The following is a 19,179-nucleotide window of genomic DNA, read 5'->3' on the forward strand; positions in this document are numbered from 1 at the left end:
CTTCTCGAGAGCAGTGATGGTTTGGGGCTGTCGCCGAGCAACACGGACTTTCAACTCCCGCCACAGATTTTCTATGGGGTTGAGGTCTGGAGACTGGCTAGGCCACTCCAGAACTTTCAAATGCTTCTTATGGAGCCACTCCTTTGTTGCCCGGGCGGTGTGTTTTGGATCATTGTCATGTTGGAAGACCCAGCCTCGTTTCATCTTCAAAGTTCTCACTGATGGAAGGAGGTTTTGGCTCAAAATCTCACGATACATGGCCCCATTCATTCTGTCCTTAACACGGATCAGTCGTCCTGTCCCCTTGGCAGAAAAACAGCCCCATAGCATGATGTTTCCACCCCCATGCTTCACAGTAGGTATGGTGTTCTTGGGATGCAACTCAGTATTCTTCTTCCTCCAAACACGACGAGTTGAGTTTATACCAAAAAGTTCTACTTTGGTTTCATCTGACCACATGACATTCTCCCAATCCTCTGCTGTATCATCCATGTGCTCTCTGGCAAACTTCAGACGGGCCTGGACATGCACTGGCTTCAGCAGCGGAACACGTCTGGCACTGCGGGATTTGATTCCCTGCCGTTGTAGTGTGTTACTGATGGTGACCTTTGTTACTTTGGTCTCAGCTCTCTGCAGGTCATTCACCAGGTCCCCCCGTGTGGTTCTGGGATCTTTGCTCACCGTTCTCATGATCATTTTGACCCCACGGGATGAGATCTTGCGTGGAGCCCCAGATCGAGGGAGATTATCAGTGGTCTTGTATGTCTTCCATTTTCTGATGATTGCTCCCACAGTTGATTTTTTCACACCAAGCTGCTTGCCTATTGTAGATTCACTCTTCCCAGTCTGGTGCAGGTCTACAATACTTTTCCTGGTGTCCTTCGAAAGCTCTTTGGTCTTGGCCATGGCGGCGTTTGGAGTCTGACTGTTTGCGGCTGTGGACAGGTGTCTTTTATACAGATGATGAGTTCAAACAGGTGCCATTCATACAGGTAACGAGTGGGGGACAGAAAAGCTTCTTACAGAAGACGTTACAGGTCTGTGAGAGCCAGAGATTTTCCTTGTTTGAGGTGACCAAATACTTATTTTCCACCCTGATTTACGAATAAATTCTTTACAAGTCCTACCATGTGAATTCATGGATTTTTTTTTTCACATTCTGTCTCTCACAGTTGAAGTGTACCTCTGGTGCAAATTACTGACCTCTGTCATCATTTTAAGTGGGGGAACTTGCACAATCGGTGGCTGACTAAATACTTTTTTGCCCCACTGTATGTATCAAGTGTCAACATCAAAGTGCCTGTTATGCACCCTGATGGCTTTTTAAGCTGCTTAAGTGGCTTCCTTGTGAGGGTTTTTTCAAATAAGAGGGTGATGTAACCTTGCCTGCTGCCCCAGCTATCAAAGTGAAATGGTTTGCACTTTAAATGGTTTTTCAGATGATATATAATTATACTCTGTGTTGAACTCATGTACTGTTACAAAATGGTCAGTTGTTGCTGGAGAATTTTCAGACCCCCTTTTCCTGTATCTCATCACAGATTACTCTACTTTAAACTCGCGATAGATAATTGACAGTTTGTTTGATTTTTTTTTTTGCCATCAAGCATTTGCATGATTATAATTGCTCGCCTTTCATGTCTTTATTGTATTCGAAAGGGGGATTTTAAAAAAGTTTTGCTCCACAATTAATGTTCGTGTTACATTTTCCTTTTTATTTCTTAATTTTTTTTCTTTTTTGCAGATGCGAATCCTTGACAAATTTCCAATTGATGGAGGACAAAAAGACCCCAAAAAGAGAATAATTCCTTTTTTGCCAGGTGATTAAACTCAGTATGCACACACTCGGCACTGTCAGTGTTGTCTTATTAGACATTTTGTTGTTCCTCCTACACACTCCATAGCATCGCCTACCACATTGCTTTGTTTTATTGGCTTCCATTCTCCATCCGGGCCAAATCATTTTGTGGTCGGCCATCTCAGTAGGAGGCTAGCAGAAAGGGATTTGTCTAATCTGATAAACTCATTGTGGGCCAGAGCAGAGGAGAGCAGTGAAGAGATCCTTTGTTAGACAAGCTGTAAGCCCACCATGGTGTGAACTGTATTCCTTTAAACCCCCAAATGGTTTGCATTATTTTTCTATTTAGTAGGCTTCATGCTCTTAGCAATCTCAGTCTCATAAGAGTTAGAAATTAGGAAATGGGAAAAAGCGAAAAAGTGGATTCAATTGCCTCACATTAGTCCCACTAGTTGAGAGCAATCAGCTCCAGAGAAGTTCTCCATATGTTGGTTGGAATTTTATATCTCAGTGTCAGTACCAGCTGAGCTGGAAAGGGATCATGCTGGGATTTTATAAATGTCTAAGCCTAAATTATAGCACGATTGTTAAGCATTTAATCATAATATTTTTGTGTTTTTTGTTATATACACCTGACAGTGCTCTGCTTTTCCTCAGGTAAAGTCTTATTTCGCCGCAGTCACATAAGAGATGTAGCCGTCAGAAGGCTGAAGCACCTGGATAATTACTGCAAAGTAAGACAAAAGCTGCATGCCTCACTGTTTCCAGAGCTGGATTTTTCTCAACTTGTGTGCAGCACAATGCATCTCTTATTGAAGAGACTACTCATTTTTAATTTATATGTTGTTTGGAAGAGTGCTTTATCTCTGTCAGTGCTCTACCCTCTGAACATTTACCACAGTTTTTTTCAAGGCCTCAACATTTATCTCCCCTCCACCAGCCTCAACAGGAAAGCAACTGCTCTCTGTGCTTGTCATTTCCTGTCACCAATGTAAATAGGCAGCATATGAAGGAAACGAGGGAAATGGGGGCACGCAGGGGTAAAAACAAAAGAGAGACTAAGAATGAATCAGCAGACTTTAATTGTAGCAATGAGTGCAGATAGCTACCTGATCCTCTTATGCTTATTAGCCCACAGATGGGAATGTGGGGCAGGTGTGTTGCCAAGTGTGGCAGCAGTTTCTCATTTATTGGACCTGAAATGAATGAATGAAAGCACAAAGCTTTCTTGAAAATACAGATTACATGAGGGTGTCTTTTTAATTTCAATCAAACTGAGGTCTGTGTTTTTCTCTTTGTTTTAACCCTCTCTCTCTGTGCTCAGAGCCTTCTTCCTTCCCCTGCACACCCTCCACATCTCTGCCTGGTTTTCTCATGTGACTGGGTAGTGACTAAGTGTTATAAACCAGTTACTCAGTCCAAACTGACACACATTAGTGTGACCTTTTATTGTTTTTATTGGAATCAGTAGCTTTCTCCCACCCTTCTCTCTCCTAGGCTCTGATGAAACTTCCCACCCACATTTCCCAAAGTGAGGAGGTCCTTCAGTTCTTTGAGACTAAGTCAGAAGACCTCAACCCTCCCACAGAGTGAGTAACTATAACTGTGTGCTAGAAATCACAAGCTGTTATTGAGCATTGGCATTGTATGCATGAACTGTTAGACGCCAAACATTGCCCTCTGGTGGGATGTGAACATTGGATATGGAAGCAAATTGAATGTGTGTGGCTCAGCAGCTGCCTTTAATTCGTGCTGACCCATCCTGATCCAGAGGCTTTGCTTTGTCAGGGATGATTGATTGATCTGGCTCCAAGAAGCCCTGCTTTTTATTAATAATGATTTCTTGGAGGTGACACCTGATGCCAGAACAAATGGGGAAGGATTAGCAGTGTAACGACAGCATGTCGGAGTTCACGTCTCAGGGCAGATAAGGCTCTCAGGCGAGCCATTTATCATACTCAGTTCAAAGTCAGAGTGGGAGTAAATCCGGCCTGGCTGCAATATCACTCATTGTCTACATTTTGTTCTTTCCGTTAGATTTATGTTCAGTCATATGTCTGGGATATTATATTTTTATCAGCAATGTGGGCCCATCACCTCTAACCTCTAATACCCCTGCATGTTAATCTCACTTCAAAGTGAGAGGCTCCCTTAATCTCAGAGACAGTCCAGCGTAGCTTAAATTAATATCTTAAAGTATAACACCCGCTGCCCAAGTTGTTTTTTTACTCCTGGGGTGGTCTGGGCAATTCACAGAAAACATGTTCTTTTTATGCTCTAAAATTATGATATTTAACACCCAGCTGTGAAACAAATAGTTTTTCTAAATATTTAATATGTTAAAAATGTAAAAGAACCATTCTGCTGTCCTGTTCGGCTAATTTATTTAATTACAAATAATGGTTTTAGAAGTGTTTATTTGTGAAACGAAAAACCTTGCTGTAGATTTAATAGAGCTTCACTCACACTCACTGAAACACGATGAAACAGATGAAAGAGGTCATGAAAGCAATTAAAAATGCGTCCAATCAACCTAGAAAATTGGTCCTGTCATGACATTTCCTTCCACACCGTTCAAACATGCCCTGCAAACAGCCTCGATAGAGATGCACTGTTGCTCATGTCCAAGCCTGTTGATGCTACTGCCATCTAACGTTCAACAGTGGTCACTGCACAGGAAAAAAACACAGGTACTGTTTTGCTTGTCACAAGAGGGAGCCACATGATTGGTTAAAAATTACAAGACGTTTCTATAGCATTTGGGTGAATGAAAGATGGTGCCTCATCCATCATAAATGCATGCCTCAGTCTGCGTTCAGTTTTCGATTGGGTTATTAGATTTATATTGATAATTAAATGTGTAGTATATTGGTGAAGTAAGCCTTGCAATCTTTTGAGTAAAGACACTAAAAGACACTACATATCTCTATCTATTGCTCTATCGATCTATCTATAAAGCTGTGTTTGGCTATATGGAAAGTTAGAAAAAAGGCAGATTTAATGAGAAAAAAACTCACCTGTGTTTATGCCTTCGGTTTTTTAACAATGCCATCGAAAAGGATTAACTAATATGTTGATACTTCTTAGACATCTGAATATTTCTTATTGTTAGGAAATCACTAAAAATGATTTTTCAGTGAGTGGTTGAAATGCAGTTAAACAAAAGGGATTCTTACAGTGCTTTCGCCCAATTCGTTCAAATTATGATATCCTCTTTTAAAATATTTCCAGACGGTTAATGGCCGAGAGCCACTGTATATTTCATAAGAAAGGGGAACTTTCAGAGAAGCTTTGAGACAAATTTGGAGAGACAGATGTTATAAATTTGTATAATAAAAACATGTTGTTGTTTTTTTTAGTAGTCTTACAAATCATCTTACATCCTGGAGTCCAAATTAGGTTGTGATAAGAAACATGCGGAAGACCTTTTGAAGTTAGAGTTCCTTTTTGAGAATGAATGCCAGTGGCTAAATATAAAATTAAAATTCAAAGTTTTAGTCATCGGTCTTTGAACACTTCAGTGTTTTACAGTGATGCAGAGTTGAAAGTGGATGTCTCTGCTGTTTGAAACACAGCAATCTAACTCATTTTGACATCAGTTAGCTTTAAGGTGTTTTGCTGGAGATAATACATTCTCCGCCAGCCTCTGTATTATTGTTGTTTAGTGAAAACTATCCATGGGCTGTATGTGCAGTGTGACTGCAGAAAGTTCCAGTTTATTAACCTCCGAGGGGAAATGTTTTCAGGACTCCCACCTCTGAGGCCAGCATCTACGGGAGTGTTGTGAAGTATAATTAAATCTAGTTAACAGGCACATATGCCCATAATGTCAATTTAAAATAACATTTTACCTTTCATACAGACAAATTAAGTTTACACCACGCCATCTCATTTTTCTTTTCTTTTTTCTTTTTGTTAACCAAGGAGCTTGGAAACTATCCTGATTCAATCAAGAGGGAAAAAAACAAAAAGGAGACGAGATACACCACCTGTTCTGTTGTATTTGTTCTTTCATTTATATAAAAGAATCACATACATTTAAAATATTAACAAAACAAATGTTAATAAAAAATAAAGAGAGAGTGATATTTGATTTTAAATTTCTCTTTTTGAACCAAGTGGTTCTATTCTAATATAAGAAGTCACCAAGAGGACACAATCACAGTGTTAATGTATGGGATGCAATACAATAGCAGCCTGCAGTAGTGATGTTACACATACACACTATATTTTAGCTTATATTATGCATAAGCTCTAAACAAATTCGGATTAAGATGTTATGATTCAGATCAGTCAGATTATCCAAGTATTACTCGTATGAGAATTTTGGAACATTTGCAAATTTCGATCATATCCAAGAGAAATTAGTATCAGAAGTTACAAAATCATTAAAATCAAGATGACGCTAATGATCCACAATGATTCAGAGCAAAAGCTCTGTTGGCAAAGGAAAAGAAAATCTAACAGCGATGCAAGAAACAAAATTGCCTCCATAAGGTGTGACTTTGAAGGTCAGTCCTCCATCTTAACTTTAACTTCATTTAGTCACTTCTATGCATATGACAGATGAAGGAGGTTAATCATTTTCAACAGTGAAATAGTTGAATTTTGTTTAAATTCTTATCACTTTTGCAGCATCAGTTCAAAACATATAATGTTTTTGTAGAAAATCGGTGGCCCCTTTCTTCCTGATATATGTATGTGGATGTAAACACAAGCAATTTGGGAAGAAAATGTCCTGACTAACCTCCTTTACCTTAATTATAGTTGTTACATGCCAAACCCTAACCTTAATCTCAGCCAAAACACACATGACAGCTTGCTTTTTGTACTTAACTGGAGGGTGAGCCCTCACATTGGGATTGCATATACAGAACATGATTAATACAACAAAAGGCAAAGGATTTTAAAAAGTTATGAAACGCAGTTGTTCTTTACAGCTTAAGTCTTAATTCGACATCATTGTTTCACCACAAGGAGAGTAATTAGTGGTTGATACACAGTCAAACTAACATTCTTTTAACCTGACATCAGTGTGTGATCATAGCCAAGCTTTGCTGGAGATTGGGGCCAGTACGCATGAGGTTGACTGCAGCAGTGTGTGTGCCTTTGTGAGGATTTGAGTCAACCTCACCACCTTTTTTTTTTTTTGTTACAGGATATGCACAGAAACGGTGTAGTAAGAGATTATGTGCAAATCACAACCCTATCGTAATGGATTGCTGCTCAATGATGTCGACCCATTGACTCGAGCTCGAGGTTACTCCTGCAGAGGTTAATCCGAGGTCGTGCAGAAGTGTCTGTGTGCTGAAGAAAGGCAGATACCTCAGTCCTCTGGCTTGGATGAAAAATGCGAGCACTAATATCTTACACATTCCTTTTTTGTAATAGGCCCACCTACAAAGAGTTTGCAGTTATGTGCAAACAGATGGTCACTCCCAACTCAAGCTTCAGATGGATTCTCACGGGTTTGAATTTTTAATGATGTGTTCAGTGCTAGTGCGTGTGTCCTGCACTGTATGTTCGTCCTGGTCTGAATGATGAAACTAAAGCTTTATGGCTTGAAAAGACTATTTTTCAGCTTCTTGTGTATTTAGAGGTTGAAATTTACCTCTAAATACACAAGCACAGTCTTAAACTTTTAATAGTGTTTGGACATATTTTCGTTCCCCTTGCCTTCCTCTCACCTATTAGATTTTACTGGTGATAAGAGGAAAGTACACAAAGCCAGGACTGTGTGCTCAGTCTCCTCTTGGGAGAGATATTACTCCACCTCTGTGCTACAGGTCACAAGCAAGCAGGGCATGTCAAGAGTCTCCTTTATCTCCACTTTTCTTCCCCGCCTTACTTCAGTTTCATCTCTGCCCAAGCAGATTTTGGCAAAATAAAAACAAATGAAGACATCTTTAAAATAATTAAGAAATATTTAACATCTATAACAATTTTACACATAGGAAAATCTGAAACCAATGGAATAACACACACTTTCCACATCTCCCTAGTACTGGGTTGGAGCCCTTTTTGCCTTCAGAATTGCCTCAGTTCTTTGTGGCACAGGATCAAGGTGATGGAAATATTCCTTAGATTTTGGCCTTCCTTGAAATGATAGCATCACACAGTTGCTGCAGATTTGTTGGCTACACATCCAAGTTGTGAGCCTCCTATTCCACCACATCCCAAAGGTGTTCTGCTGGATTGAGATCTGGAGTTTGAGTGCAGTGAACTCATTGTCAGGTTCAAGAGTCAGTTTGGGATCATTTGAGCTTTGTGTTATTCTGCTTGAAGCAGCCATCAGAAGATCGGTAGATTGTATAGATGAACGTGGTCAGCATGCTGAGATAGAGCATTTAAAGGATTCTCAACTGCAACTAAGGCACCCAAAGTGTGCAAAGAAAATGGACCTACATCACTATGAGCAGTGTGAATCGCTGATACATGCTTTTTACATGCTATTTACATTAAATTCTGACCCTACTATCTGAATGTTGCAGCAGAAATTGAGACTCATCAGACCAGGCGACATGTTTCTCATTTCTATTGTACAATTTTTGTGAGAATTGTAGCCTCCGTCTAGAGTTCTTAGCAGACAGTAGTTGCACACTGTGTAGTTTTCTGCCCCTGTTCTTCTTCAAGGTTTTGCATTTACAGATGCTCTTCTGCATAGACTGGTGGCGACGAGTGATTACTTGAGTGACTGTTGTCTTCCTATGAGCTCAAAGCAGCCTGCCCATTCTCCTCTGACCTCTGACCCTAGATGTGTTTTCCTTATAAAGTTGGGGTTTTAAAGTTTCCCATTGTTAGTTGGACTATGCATTTTTAATTAATCCACAGCTTTGTTTATGTGGCTTGGCACAAAAGTTTAACTTTGTTTTTTGTTCTGTTCATCAATCTTATCGAAAGATATGACATTTATATTGCTGATGAACGATTAATGATTTTTCTTACGCCGTCGAAATTCAGTTCATGGCCTTTTTGTTTCAGTGTCAGTTTAGTCAGTCTATCATTTAATCTTTTAATCAATCTAATGTATAAGCAATTCATTATTATAATTGTCTCATAAATTATCTGTGTTTACTTTGCTCATTCATCGGGGAAAAAGAGAAATTGTGCCGATATTATTTTATCACGAATATATATATATATATATTTTACATTATTTCATTATATAGATGTAAAACAAATGCGAAATAGCTTATTTGTACAGCAGTGTCAAATAATCTACTTTGAAAATTGCAGGGTTTTTTTGGTAACTTGGTTCAACCAAACACTGAGTATTGATGAACAGACTGTAACCTGGCAAACGTTGGACAGGTTTTATCCAAACATGTGCTCATATCCATAACTGGCTGTGGCTCCAGTCCTGCTGCTGGCCCTCCATAGAGCCAGGTGTCTGCTTCCATCTGTGTCAAAACTCAACTTCTCCTCGGTGTTTTCTCTCTGCAAGTTAACTAAACCAGGGCATAACACTCAGCCCGAACTTCCTAAAATGGTCTGGCCTGAAATGTTTATGCATTTCCACTTTATAAACAAATTCCCATCAAACTGAATGGAGTAATTATGTGAAGTACCATCACTTGTGTGCCTGCATGCAATTAATGAAGCGTGAGTGCTCCAATTGAATCAACAAACCTATAATGAATTAATTAAAAACTATTCATCATTTATTTATTGCCTGTCTCTAAATGACAAATTTCCGTCAGTGTGAAAGAGGCTGAATAGAACAACGGTGACAATTGGAAATTAGGCTAATGACCTGTTCTGCTGTAATACGAGGTGGCCGTCACAAATCAACGCTCATTTTTTTGAGAGAACGCGTACAAATAAAGAAACCACAAACAGTTCAGGAAAGCATTTTAACGAATTCAACAGCGCATGCACTGCATTTAAAAAAATAGAGAAAAAAACGCTTTACTTGAGTAAATTAAACACATAAATTTTCTATTGCTGTTACCTGCAGCTTGGTACTCTATTTGGTAGACTTTGCATGTGTTTTCACAAGTTGCAGTACACTGAGTGGGAAAAGTGCATATAGTATTTTGACAAAGTAAACATAAATATCCCATCTCTGCTGATTAAGCTCAGCTTTTAGAGCAGCGCAGTAAGCGTGGGTGCAGTGAAGGGATAGTCGCTGCTCTGTGACCTTCATGAGTGTCAAAGCACAGAGCAGGTTCATTGACACTAGCTCGCTTCCTTTCAGTGTTTTTTTCTGCAGTTCATAGTTCGGAACAGAAAGATGCTTTCACATCTTAAGATGAATGGGACTTAAAGAGGGATATGATACTGTTGTAAAGTCAATAAACGCTGTTCTGTTAAATAGAGGCAGCTGCATTCCCCTCATGTACAACATATCTGGCTTTTTAACAGAAATATACACACATTGGCTAAAAGGGCCGATGGGTTCCTTTGTTGCTGTCCTTGACACACTTATTGTGCGACTCACTCATACGTATCCCACCCTGTCTCCCTCCCACTGGTAGTGGGTCAAGTTCTTCATGCATTCTCAGCGAGGGTTTGGCTGATACTTGTGTGCCAACTGTACTTGGATGGTCCCGGGCAAAGATTCAGCTGTAACCAGTCATATAAATGCTCTGGCCTTTCTTGCTTACACACTCATTCTGACCATGTTGCTCTGCTGTTGTTTCTTTTGCAGAGACTGTGGAGGCACTGGCAAACGTAAATCGGGTAAGAAAATATCCTTATGTTAATTTTCATGGGTTTTAAAAAAGTTGTACCGCTTTAAATTTAAAAGAAAAGGCAACTCCTGCAATTCTACCTGTCAAAGTCTTAAGGAGTCTTAGGCAGAACTGAAAATGAGATCAGTGTTTGTTGATAATGGAAAAAAATTGATATCTCTTGTGGGGGCTTAAGAAGATAGATGACCTCAGTAAGACGATAAAGATTTTAATATATCAGTAAATATATGATATTAATATTTTCAGCTTCGATAGCAATGCTAAATGTTTTTTTCTGCTTCTTTAATTGTAGAATTTGCTTCCTTTCATTGCCCCATGTGACAGTAAATTGATTATATTTGGTTTTAGGCCTCTCTGGAGACTAAACAATCTGAATCTCTCAATTAATCAAGAAAATAAGTTGCAGATTAGCTGGTTATGAAGATAACTGTTTGGGGCAGTTTAGAAATAAAACTATTAAATAAATAACATGTACATTTCTGGTTGTGCTGCTGTGAATTATGTGTTGTTTTCTTTTTTCCAAACTGTCCGCCATGAGTGTGACTCTGGTGCCATAAACAATCCTGTGGTATTATTAAATGGTCAGGAAAACAGTGTAATGTGGGCGAGACCACCTGTCTGTGCCTCTGCATTTGCATTGCCAGAATAGGCCGTTGCATTAATATTTTGTGTGTTAGAGTGCTGAGTGACTCAGCTGAGCATGGGGATACGAGCGTAGGAGGTGGCAGGAAAAGCATGAGAGGAGTTTTAGTGAACAGCTGTCCAGTTCTTGTGCATGCATCCACTTGCGTGCTCGAAGTCTCAGAATACCCGCACGCGTTACAAATTACACGTTCGTCCTGCAATCAGATGTAAAGTTGCTTTGGCAATCCCTTCCTGCAGTCTGCCGCAGTTACATACGGCATAGCTGGGCTATAAAAGCTCCTAGGAAGTTAATTTTCTGTGGGTGATCCACTCTGAGGAAAAGCTGCACTGGAATTGTCACCAAACGAAATAAGACCCCAGCCTAATTTCATTATGCGTTCCACGGTATTGAGGCTTTATGTAACAGTGAATTCCAGCTACATACTGGAATGGAAAAAATTGTCGTATTTCAGCTGTGTGTGTCTGTGCGTGTTGCCTGCATTCAGTCTGTGCAAGATATTAGATTGGCTTCCAGTTATATTCATATCAGTTGCCTGGAAAGTTTTATCATGTAGTAGCTGTCCTTTTTATTTTGAATAATTTAGTTAGATCTAAAATTGATCTGTTTTGCAGACTTTATTATATGCATGTATTTGTTCTTATTTTAAACATTTTTTTGGGTTCAAGTCTTATTAATCAAAGCACAATAATACACTTTATATCTGGTACGTATGCTGGTTTGTTATTCATACTGTTTTAAGCTCCCCATACTTGATCTTGAAGCCCCCCAGTATAGTCCCCATGCTGGACATTAGTGGTTAAAGATGGATATTTCTCTTTCAAAGCAGGACAGCAGATAAGTGCAGTGAGTCTGTGGTGAATTTCTGCTGTAGCTGCAGCTTATGTATTCCATAATTACACGTTGCAGGTTTCCCTTAAGAGTTTACTGATCCCCTGCCTAAAACAGAGAATGTAACCCCTCACCACAAAACTTTGAGCGATTAGAGGTTTGATTTGGAACGCTGTTTACCTGGGAAGAGAAGAAAACAGGAACAGCACACTCACAGATGATCATTCACTTTTGTTTTGTTATCATCTTTGGCTTCGTGACAGTTCTGTCATCATTTGCTGTGTTGGGATTTTAAAAAATGTTCTTCTTCTCTTTTTGTGTTTTTTGGTAGAGCTGATACTAGATGGGGGGTAGTGAAAAGAAGTGTAGTGAAAGGAAATTGTGTTATATAAACTGGGGATCTCATCTGTCATGTGTTTTCAGTAAAATTCAGACCCACATCTCATTTCTTGTTTATGACTCACGCTTCTGGAGCCCTGCAAGATCGAAGCAGTGATTGATTCTGCATCATAGCCTTGCAACAATCTACACGAGATTCAAAGAAAGCCATGCCATTTTTTTTTAGCATATAATGGATTTGTCAGGGCTGACTGCCGATACTCAGCTGGTCAGCATGAATCACTGTTAGGTGAAGAGACACACTGTCAGAAGCGAACCTCTAAAGGAAACAGGATCAACTGCTGCTTACTGTGCTCATAGGATGCCGAAGTTCAGGAGCTTAAAATATTTAGTATTTATGTGCGTTCAGAAAGAGAGCTGGCTGACCAGAAGACAGATAGAAATTGAGTAGGAAAGAAAGAAATGGAGCGCTCGAGGGTGTAGTGCATGTGAAAAGCAGCTGGAGAGGAGAGGAGGTTTACGTGGCAAGTGGAAACCATGTCAGTGCTGCGCAAAGGCCCAGTGAGTGTGTTTATGTGTGCAGACTTGCTGTCTTTATTTGAGCTGCAGGTCTCTCAGGACCTACGGGGGTGCATATGTGTGGATGAGGTTGTGTCTGTGAGGGAGTTTACATACTACATGTAGTATGCATGGGTGTACGTGTGCGCGTGTTGGAAGGAATCTGGTAACAAGTCAGATGGTGGGTGGGTCAAGAGGGCCGTGTGTTTGTTTGTGTTTGCAGATGGATGTGATTTTTAAACTGGCATAGGAAATCATTAAGGCAAATGAGGACTTCCAAACCACTTTAACAGCCGTACGCTGCTTCAGCAAGCTTCCCTGTCAATGACAAGCTATTGAATACTGGGCATTTTTGTTCAGTCGTACATAATTATGAGTCAAGCAGTACATGAAATGTGTTAAGGTTTAAATCAAATGTCGATCAAACAGATGTTTTTTTTTATTAGTTGTTGTCATATAACAGCTCATTTCATGCACAGATTTCTAGGTTTGGTGTAGAATTTTTTTTCCATTTCTCCTGAACTCTGGCCCCTGCAGCACAGAACAGATACAGTACAGGATGCACGGTTTCTGATAAGAGATGACTAGTGACAGTTCTTCAAAGACTATACTGTTGAGGAAAAAAATTGCAAATGCATATTTTTTATTAGGATTTTGTGTAAGTAAAACCGAGGATCCATTATGTTTCTTTTTCCTTACGTTCTGTTTGTTCGGTGGTGCAGGCGTCAGATTTTCTACTGGAAAACCTGATGAAGTGGAGGAGTCTCGCTCATTAAATTAGCGGTTTGAATCTGATTCCAGTCTCTTTTTTTTCATATCAGCAACATCCAGTGAAGTTAAAGGTGCACTGTGGGTTGTTTTACACTGCCTCTAGTAGTGCTGTAGAGCAGTGTTTTTATGAGTGGGTCCCTGTTCTGTTGTTATCATGCGTATGTGGACAAAGATGCGGCTCACATGATACACAGCCTGGCAGTGATTTCATATTTTCCAATGATCAGCACTTGTTTTTGTGCACTTGTTTTTCAAGAAATGTAGCTTTGTGCCAAAAAAGGCAACAACACAGAGTGAAGTAACCCCCCCAAAAAAATATGTTTGATTCCTCCAGATCATCAGCTCTGTAGTTTTCATTCAATTTTTTTCAAAAGCAGAAACCCGTGTAGCAAATATAAACATACCGTGACTTTCAGTGTTTACCAAGTGGATCATGAGATATTTGGAACTCCAATAGTTTTATACTGCAGAGCTACGCTTTACTGCGAGAATCAGCAGGCAAAAGTGAGGATGATGAAGCTATTCAGCAGTTTCTAACTGAAATGTGAAGGCTGTCTAACTGAGATGATTTGGGTGAATGTTTCTGTACTATTTATTTGTGGTCTGCCTCTTTTCCCTTAGGGCCACATACTGATTCAATGACATGAGTACATCTGTACTACATTGAACAGCAGTTCTGTGTCCCTTTCTAATCCAGCTGCACATCTGCTGCTGATGAGCCAAACAAAGGCACTGCACTTTGCCAAATCTTCTCAACACGGTTCTGCTCTTACAAAGATACCCCAGGGTTAGAAATGTGGCACTAAAATATAACGACCTGTGCCAACCATGTTACCAAGCAAAAAGCTTGAAAAGCCTGAAAACCGTTTTTTAGGGAAAAAAAGAATGAGTAGACTAGACTCTCTGGCTTCCTCCTGTTGGTGATGAATTATTGCAAAGTTCCAAACTGTCATCATTCCTGGATGGAGCTGATGACGGAAGAATGGGGGTGGAGTTGGGGGTTGAATGGAGTTGGGACATTTGGGAGTGGAAGGGTGGGAGCAGGAAGCACGTGTATAAATAGGAGAGAGGAGAGATAAACACCGAGTGGTTAATATCTGATGGAAGCCGAGAAGAAAGGTAGGTCTGACAGGGAAATCGCACAGTGTGCACACTGTACCAGACACAATCCTCAGTTTTAAAACACTATATGAACCAAGTTTACAAAATAGACTTATTTTGTAAATGATGGCTCGCCCATAAAAATAAAACGTGTACAGAGGTCGAGCCAACTGTTTTTTTCATAAACTTATATAATACCAGAAATCCTTTTTTTCAACTACAACTATCGCCATCTGGTGGCTTTCAGATAGAAGGTGGATTTAACAAACTTCATGCTAGCTTCATTTTTCTGATCTGGATGCTACGTCCATGTTTTGTACTGTCTATGGTAACAAGACAGTTTTCACACTTGTAGCTCTTCTGACGCACTAACCAATCAATTAAGTTCACTCACAGTGTCACTTCTAATTTAACACAACAGAAAATAAAGCACATTCTGGGCAACTTAACAGTAATGTGACAATCATTAACAAGTTAATATGGCATAACATGCATAACGTGTTAGATAATGTTTCTGCACGTAGACACACATTTTAAAAGACTAAAATAAATACAGTGAAATGATACTTTTTAAATGTAGCCTATTTATTGTGCAAAATAGTTCAGCCTAATGAAAAATAGTTAGCCATGCTGCAGTGTATGTTGGTTCTGGGGTTGGTTATGCTTTTTGTTTAGAGGAACAAGTTTGTTCTTTCTGGTTTCCTCCACTTATACATACACATTCACAAAGATATAAACCTGATCAGGTGAGCTCTCAGGATATTACAGATACTACAGGGGCAGGATTACTTTTAGCTATTGATTAAAACATTTAAATATATTTTCTTTTTCAGCAGTGTTTGTTGTGAGTAGTGTTCATACACTCTGCAGCTGCCTTTCTTTTGCATATACTATGTATATATTTTAGTTGTTATGATCACTATGTTTCACTGTGTTGTCTGAAACACTGTTTTGTACAGTTTGTATGATTCACATTTCGTACACTGTTTCGAAATTAGGCTTATCCTGTTCAAGTCTGCTTTTTTTTCCCCACACACATGTTGTTCTTGCTCTGTCTTCCTGCTGTTGCAAAACATTTCATTTCCTGAAAGAGGATGAAATATTAGCTTTTGTTTTTCAGGCCTGTTGACTTTACTGACAAAGTCTTTAGTCACTCAGGTCACAGATTTACGGTTTTCTCGCAGCAGCTGCTAATTGTGTGCTAAAGAAGGTTACATTTACGTCTTTTGACACAGAGTTTTATGAGCTCATGACCTGAGTATTATTTTCATCTGTCTTGAAAATGCATTGTTGACAAATGAGCCCTCTGTTTTCTTTTTCTTTGATAAAACAATGTCCAAGTTTGAAGATATTTGGAGGCGGGTTCCACAGAGGTCAGTGTTTTATTTCACAACCAGCAGTAGCTAAATCAACAGAATGAGTCTATGGCATTGCTGTTTATTAAAGCTATTTTAAATTACACTTGGTAAAAGTTATGCATGCTAATACATTTTAAAATCTGGACAGACCGAGCACAGGGATGATGCCTGGAAACATTTAAATTGTCCTCATGTTTTAACATTTTCTCCAGTCTACAAAATTTGTGATATTTGACAGATATGAAACATGATAGAAAACATATATAGTTGGAGATATTCCATAAATACAGGCGAAATTATAGACTTGAAATTACTCACTTACCCAGTACGCAGTAATTGCTCACATATCCTCATAGAGAGTTAATTGACCTGTGAGTTAAAACAAACCATTTAACAACACTTTTCTATTAATAGTGTCAAAATAAATAACTCTGCCTGCTGTACCAAAGTAACTACTGTCATATTATACAGTGAAGACTAAAAAGGCAATATTTATATAATATTCCTTCCATTGTTTCTGCACCCAATTTTGTGGTCTGACAAAACATCTTGCATAAATAACGTGAAGCTTCATAAACCGCAGCCCGACCACAGTAATCCAGTGTCAGACTCTTTGGCAGTTTCATCATGTGAGATGCTAATGGTGCTGAGTTCATCTATGTGAGTTATTAGCTCCTTGACATTTCAAGTGCAGTCCCTGAATTGAATGTGAAATATTATCCAGATTTAGAGAAATGTTAATCTCTAGTCTGCGGGACTGTAGCCAGGTGAGCTCTTTAGAGAAATGGCAGCTTAATCCGAACCTTCTCAATCATTCCTTATCTAAGGCTCAAATCTTCCATTTATCACACTGAACTTTTCTTATTTTCCATCATCAGGATACAAACCGAGTTGCTCTTTCCAGGAACTGTGATTACCCCATAAAAAGGCTTTTATTTGTATGTGCTTGGCTGTTTCTGTTAAACTAACCCTACTGATGGCAGTTAGTTAGAAGTTGGACCAGTGTGCCCACGAAGAGATGAGGATCTCCAGGAAGTTTGTTGGTATTTTGCTGATATTAAACCACCATTAAAGTAAACATCTGTTGCAACTGCAGTAATAGAGTAAACAGATATAATCTAGTGTGCACACAGAAGCTCCTCCTGTGTCCACACAGCTTTGAACTCGGTGATCAACAGAAGGTCTTGTTAATGTTTGAGCTCAGTGTCGCTGGCTTGTGACTAGATTCCAGCTGACACTTGTTAGACCTGCTTTAGTCCATTCAGGGATGCTTGTTTCAGAGATTGTTCCCGATTAAGGCTTCAGCCGGACTCAGTTATGTAAGGCGGGAACCAAAAAATGTTGCGGGTTGTCGGTTATGTACGATGCCTTCTTTAAATACCTTCACGAATGAAAACACATGTTTGCTACTTGAGAAAGCTGTGCTGGTGTTAGTTAATGAACCAAAATCTGGTGAGATGTTGACCCAGTTAGGAAACGAGTGCAAACCAAATCAACAAATCTAAGTCACTGCTGGCGCTTATATGGTTAACTCAGTTAAGTACACAGAGGAAGATTTCCATTGGCTGGGTTGCACGCTGTAGTCAGAGCTCTAGTGTTTCAAGGAGACAGAGGGCCATCCCTCTGAGCACAGCTCCAGCCCCTTCATCTGGTTCTATTTAAGGCCCCTTATGCCGACTCTTATGATTGGCGTACACAACCCCCCTACTCTTCCCCCAGTTCCAGCCCCAACTGAAGAGAAGGAGGCTTTTTAGCAGATGGTTTATTTTCCAAGGGAAACCATTTCTTTCTCCCACTCTACTGTCCTGTCCTCAGCTGGCTTTAGCTCACTTTTCTGTCACTTCTACACCTCCTTTTGCTTTCCCGTTGCTGCGAGCCTTTCCACTGTGTTCATGTGTCTATGTGTATCTACTGACTGGGAGTCAGCTTTGTTGGAGAAAACGGATAAAGTCCCTTTAGTAAAACAGAATGGATTTTCTGCACTTGAATGTCTGATCCTTTACTTCTTGGTGGGAGGTTCTTTTTTTCTAGACTGTCTCCTTTGCCCCTGATGTTGGGCTGGAGGGACATGCAGCTCTATGGCTAGACTTTGGGGAAGATGCACTGAACCTCGTGAATATTGTGATTGGCTAAGCTCTACAAACAAAGTGGCCTATGGCACAGCGAGTGCCCAACAGTCGTTCTCGTGGACCTATGGCTGGCAGCTGGCTGACAGCATGTTTTTTTCCATCAACCCCAGGTCTGGATGCTTCGGACCCCATGCTTCTGGAACAGTATGTGGTGGTGGCCAATTACGAAAAACAAGAGCCTGCAGAAATCAGTCTTCAAGCAGGCGAGGTGGTCGACGTCATTGAAAAGAGTGAGAGTGGTGAGTAATCAAAACAGATGCACAACAGTATTGAGCAAGAAAAAACAGCACGCATGCTATGTGTATGTAAAACACAAACATTCAGTATTCAGTCATATAGTTCCTCGAACACTCTGCCCTTTTCTGTATCCCCGACTCTTTCACCTTCTTTGTCCGAAGCCTGCTAGCTGTTGCTCAGCCCCCATCTGGAGGCTCGCTTTGGCCTGCAGTCAGCCCTGTTTTTTCCCACTGTTGGTTTAGGCTGAGGGCCAGAATGTTGCCTCTAGCAAGAGGAATGTCTTCCAGACTCATATTAATTATTCCACCTCACTTTAATGGAAAGCCAGCAAGACATGCTGGATTTACAAATGCCAGCTGCAGAGAGTCCTTAGTCAGCTGTTTAACCTCTTGGAAGAGCTAGCAGACAGGGCCAAGATTACAAATTTAGGGTATATGTAATTTAGTTTGACAATACTGAATCTTTAATGCCAACATAAAGCACAGTCTCACGTTAGTCAGTGATTATTCTGTAGTACTCCCAGGACTGTTTTATCGTAGGTGGAAGAAGACAGTAGGACCTAATGAAGTATATAATTTATACATATGAAATGGATTACAAATAATATCACAAATTTAAACATGTGTCCTAAATATGCTCAAATATCAACGATGCCAGGTCTAAGCACGTGTCTGAATTTGCCACATGAAGCAGAGGAGGGACTGGAGAGAAATAAACCTGG

The 19,179-nt window shown here is 39.9% G+C and overlaps 1 protein-coding gene across 2 annotated transcripts in view; it reads left to right on the forward strand.

Moving 5' to 3' along the window:
- Positions 1-19,179, forward strand: part of LOC113034806 (SH3 and PX domain-containing protein 2A-like) — a 61,702-nt gene that overhangs the window by 19,518 nt on the left and 23,005 nt on the right. For both annotated transcript variants that reach the window (XM_026189864.1, XM_026189865.1), the window contains exons 3-7: positions 1,745-1,820; positions 2,456-2,532; positions 3,296-3,387; positions 10,449-10,480; positions 18,332-18,460. In XM_026189864.1, the coding sequence (XP_026045649.1) occupies positions 1,745-1,820; positions 2,456-2,532; positions 3,296-3,387; positions 10,449-10,480; positions 18,332-18,460 (406 nt within the window). The remainder of the gene's footprint in view (positions 1-1,744; positions 1,821-2,455; positions 2,533-3,295; positions 3,388-10,448; positions 10,481-18,331; positions 18,461-19,179) is intronic.

The sequence above is a fragment of the Astatotilapia calliptera genome, chromosome 13 (assembly GCF_900246225.1).
Source record: "Astatotilapia calliptera chromosome 13, fAstCal1.2, whole genome shotgun sequence".
NCBI classification, from domain to species: domain Eukaryota; kingdom Metazoa; phylum Chordata; class Actinopteri; order Cichliformes; family Cichlidae; genus Astatotilapia; species Astatotilapia calliptera.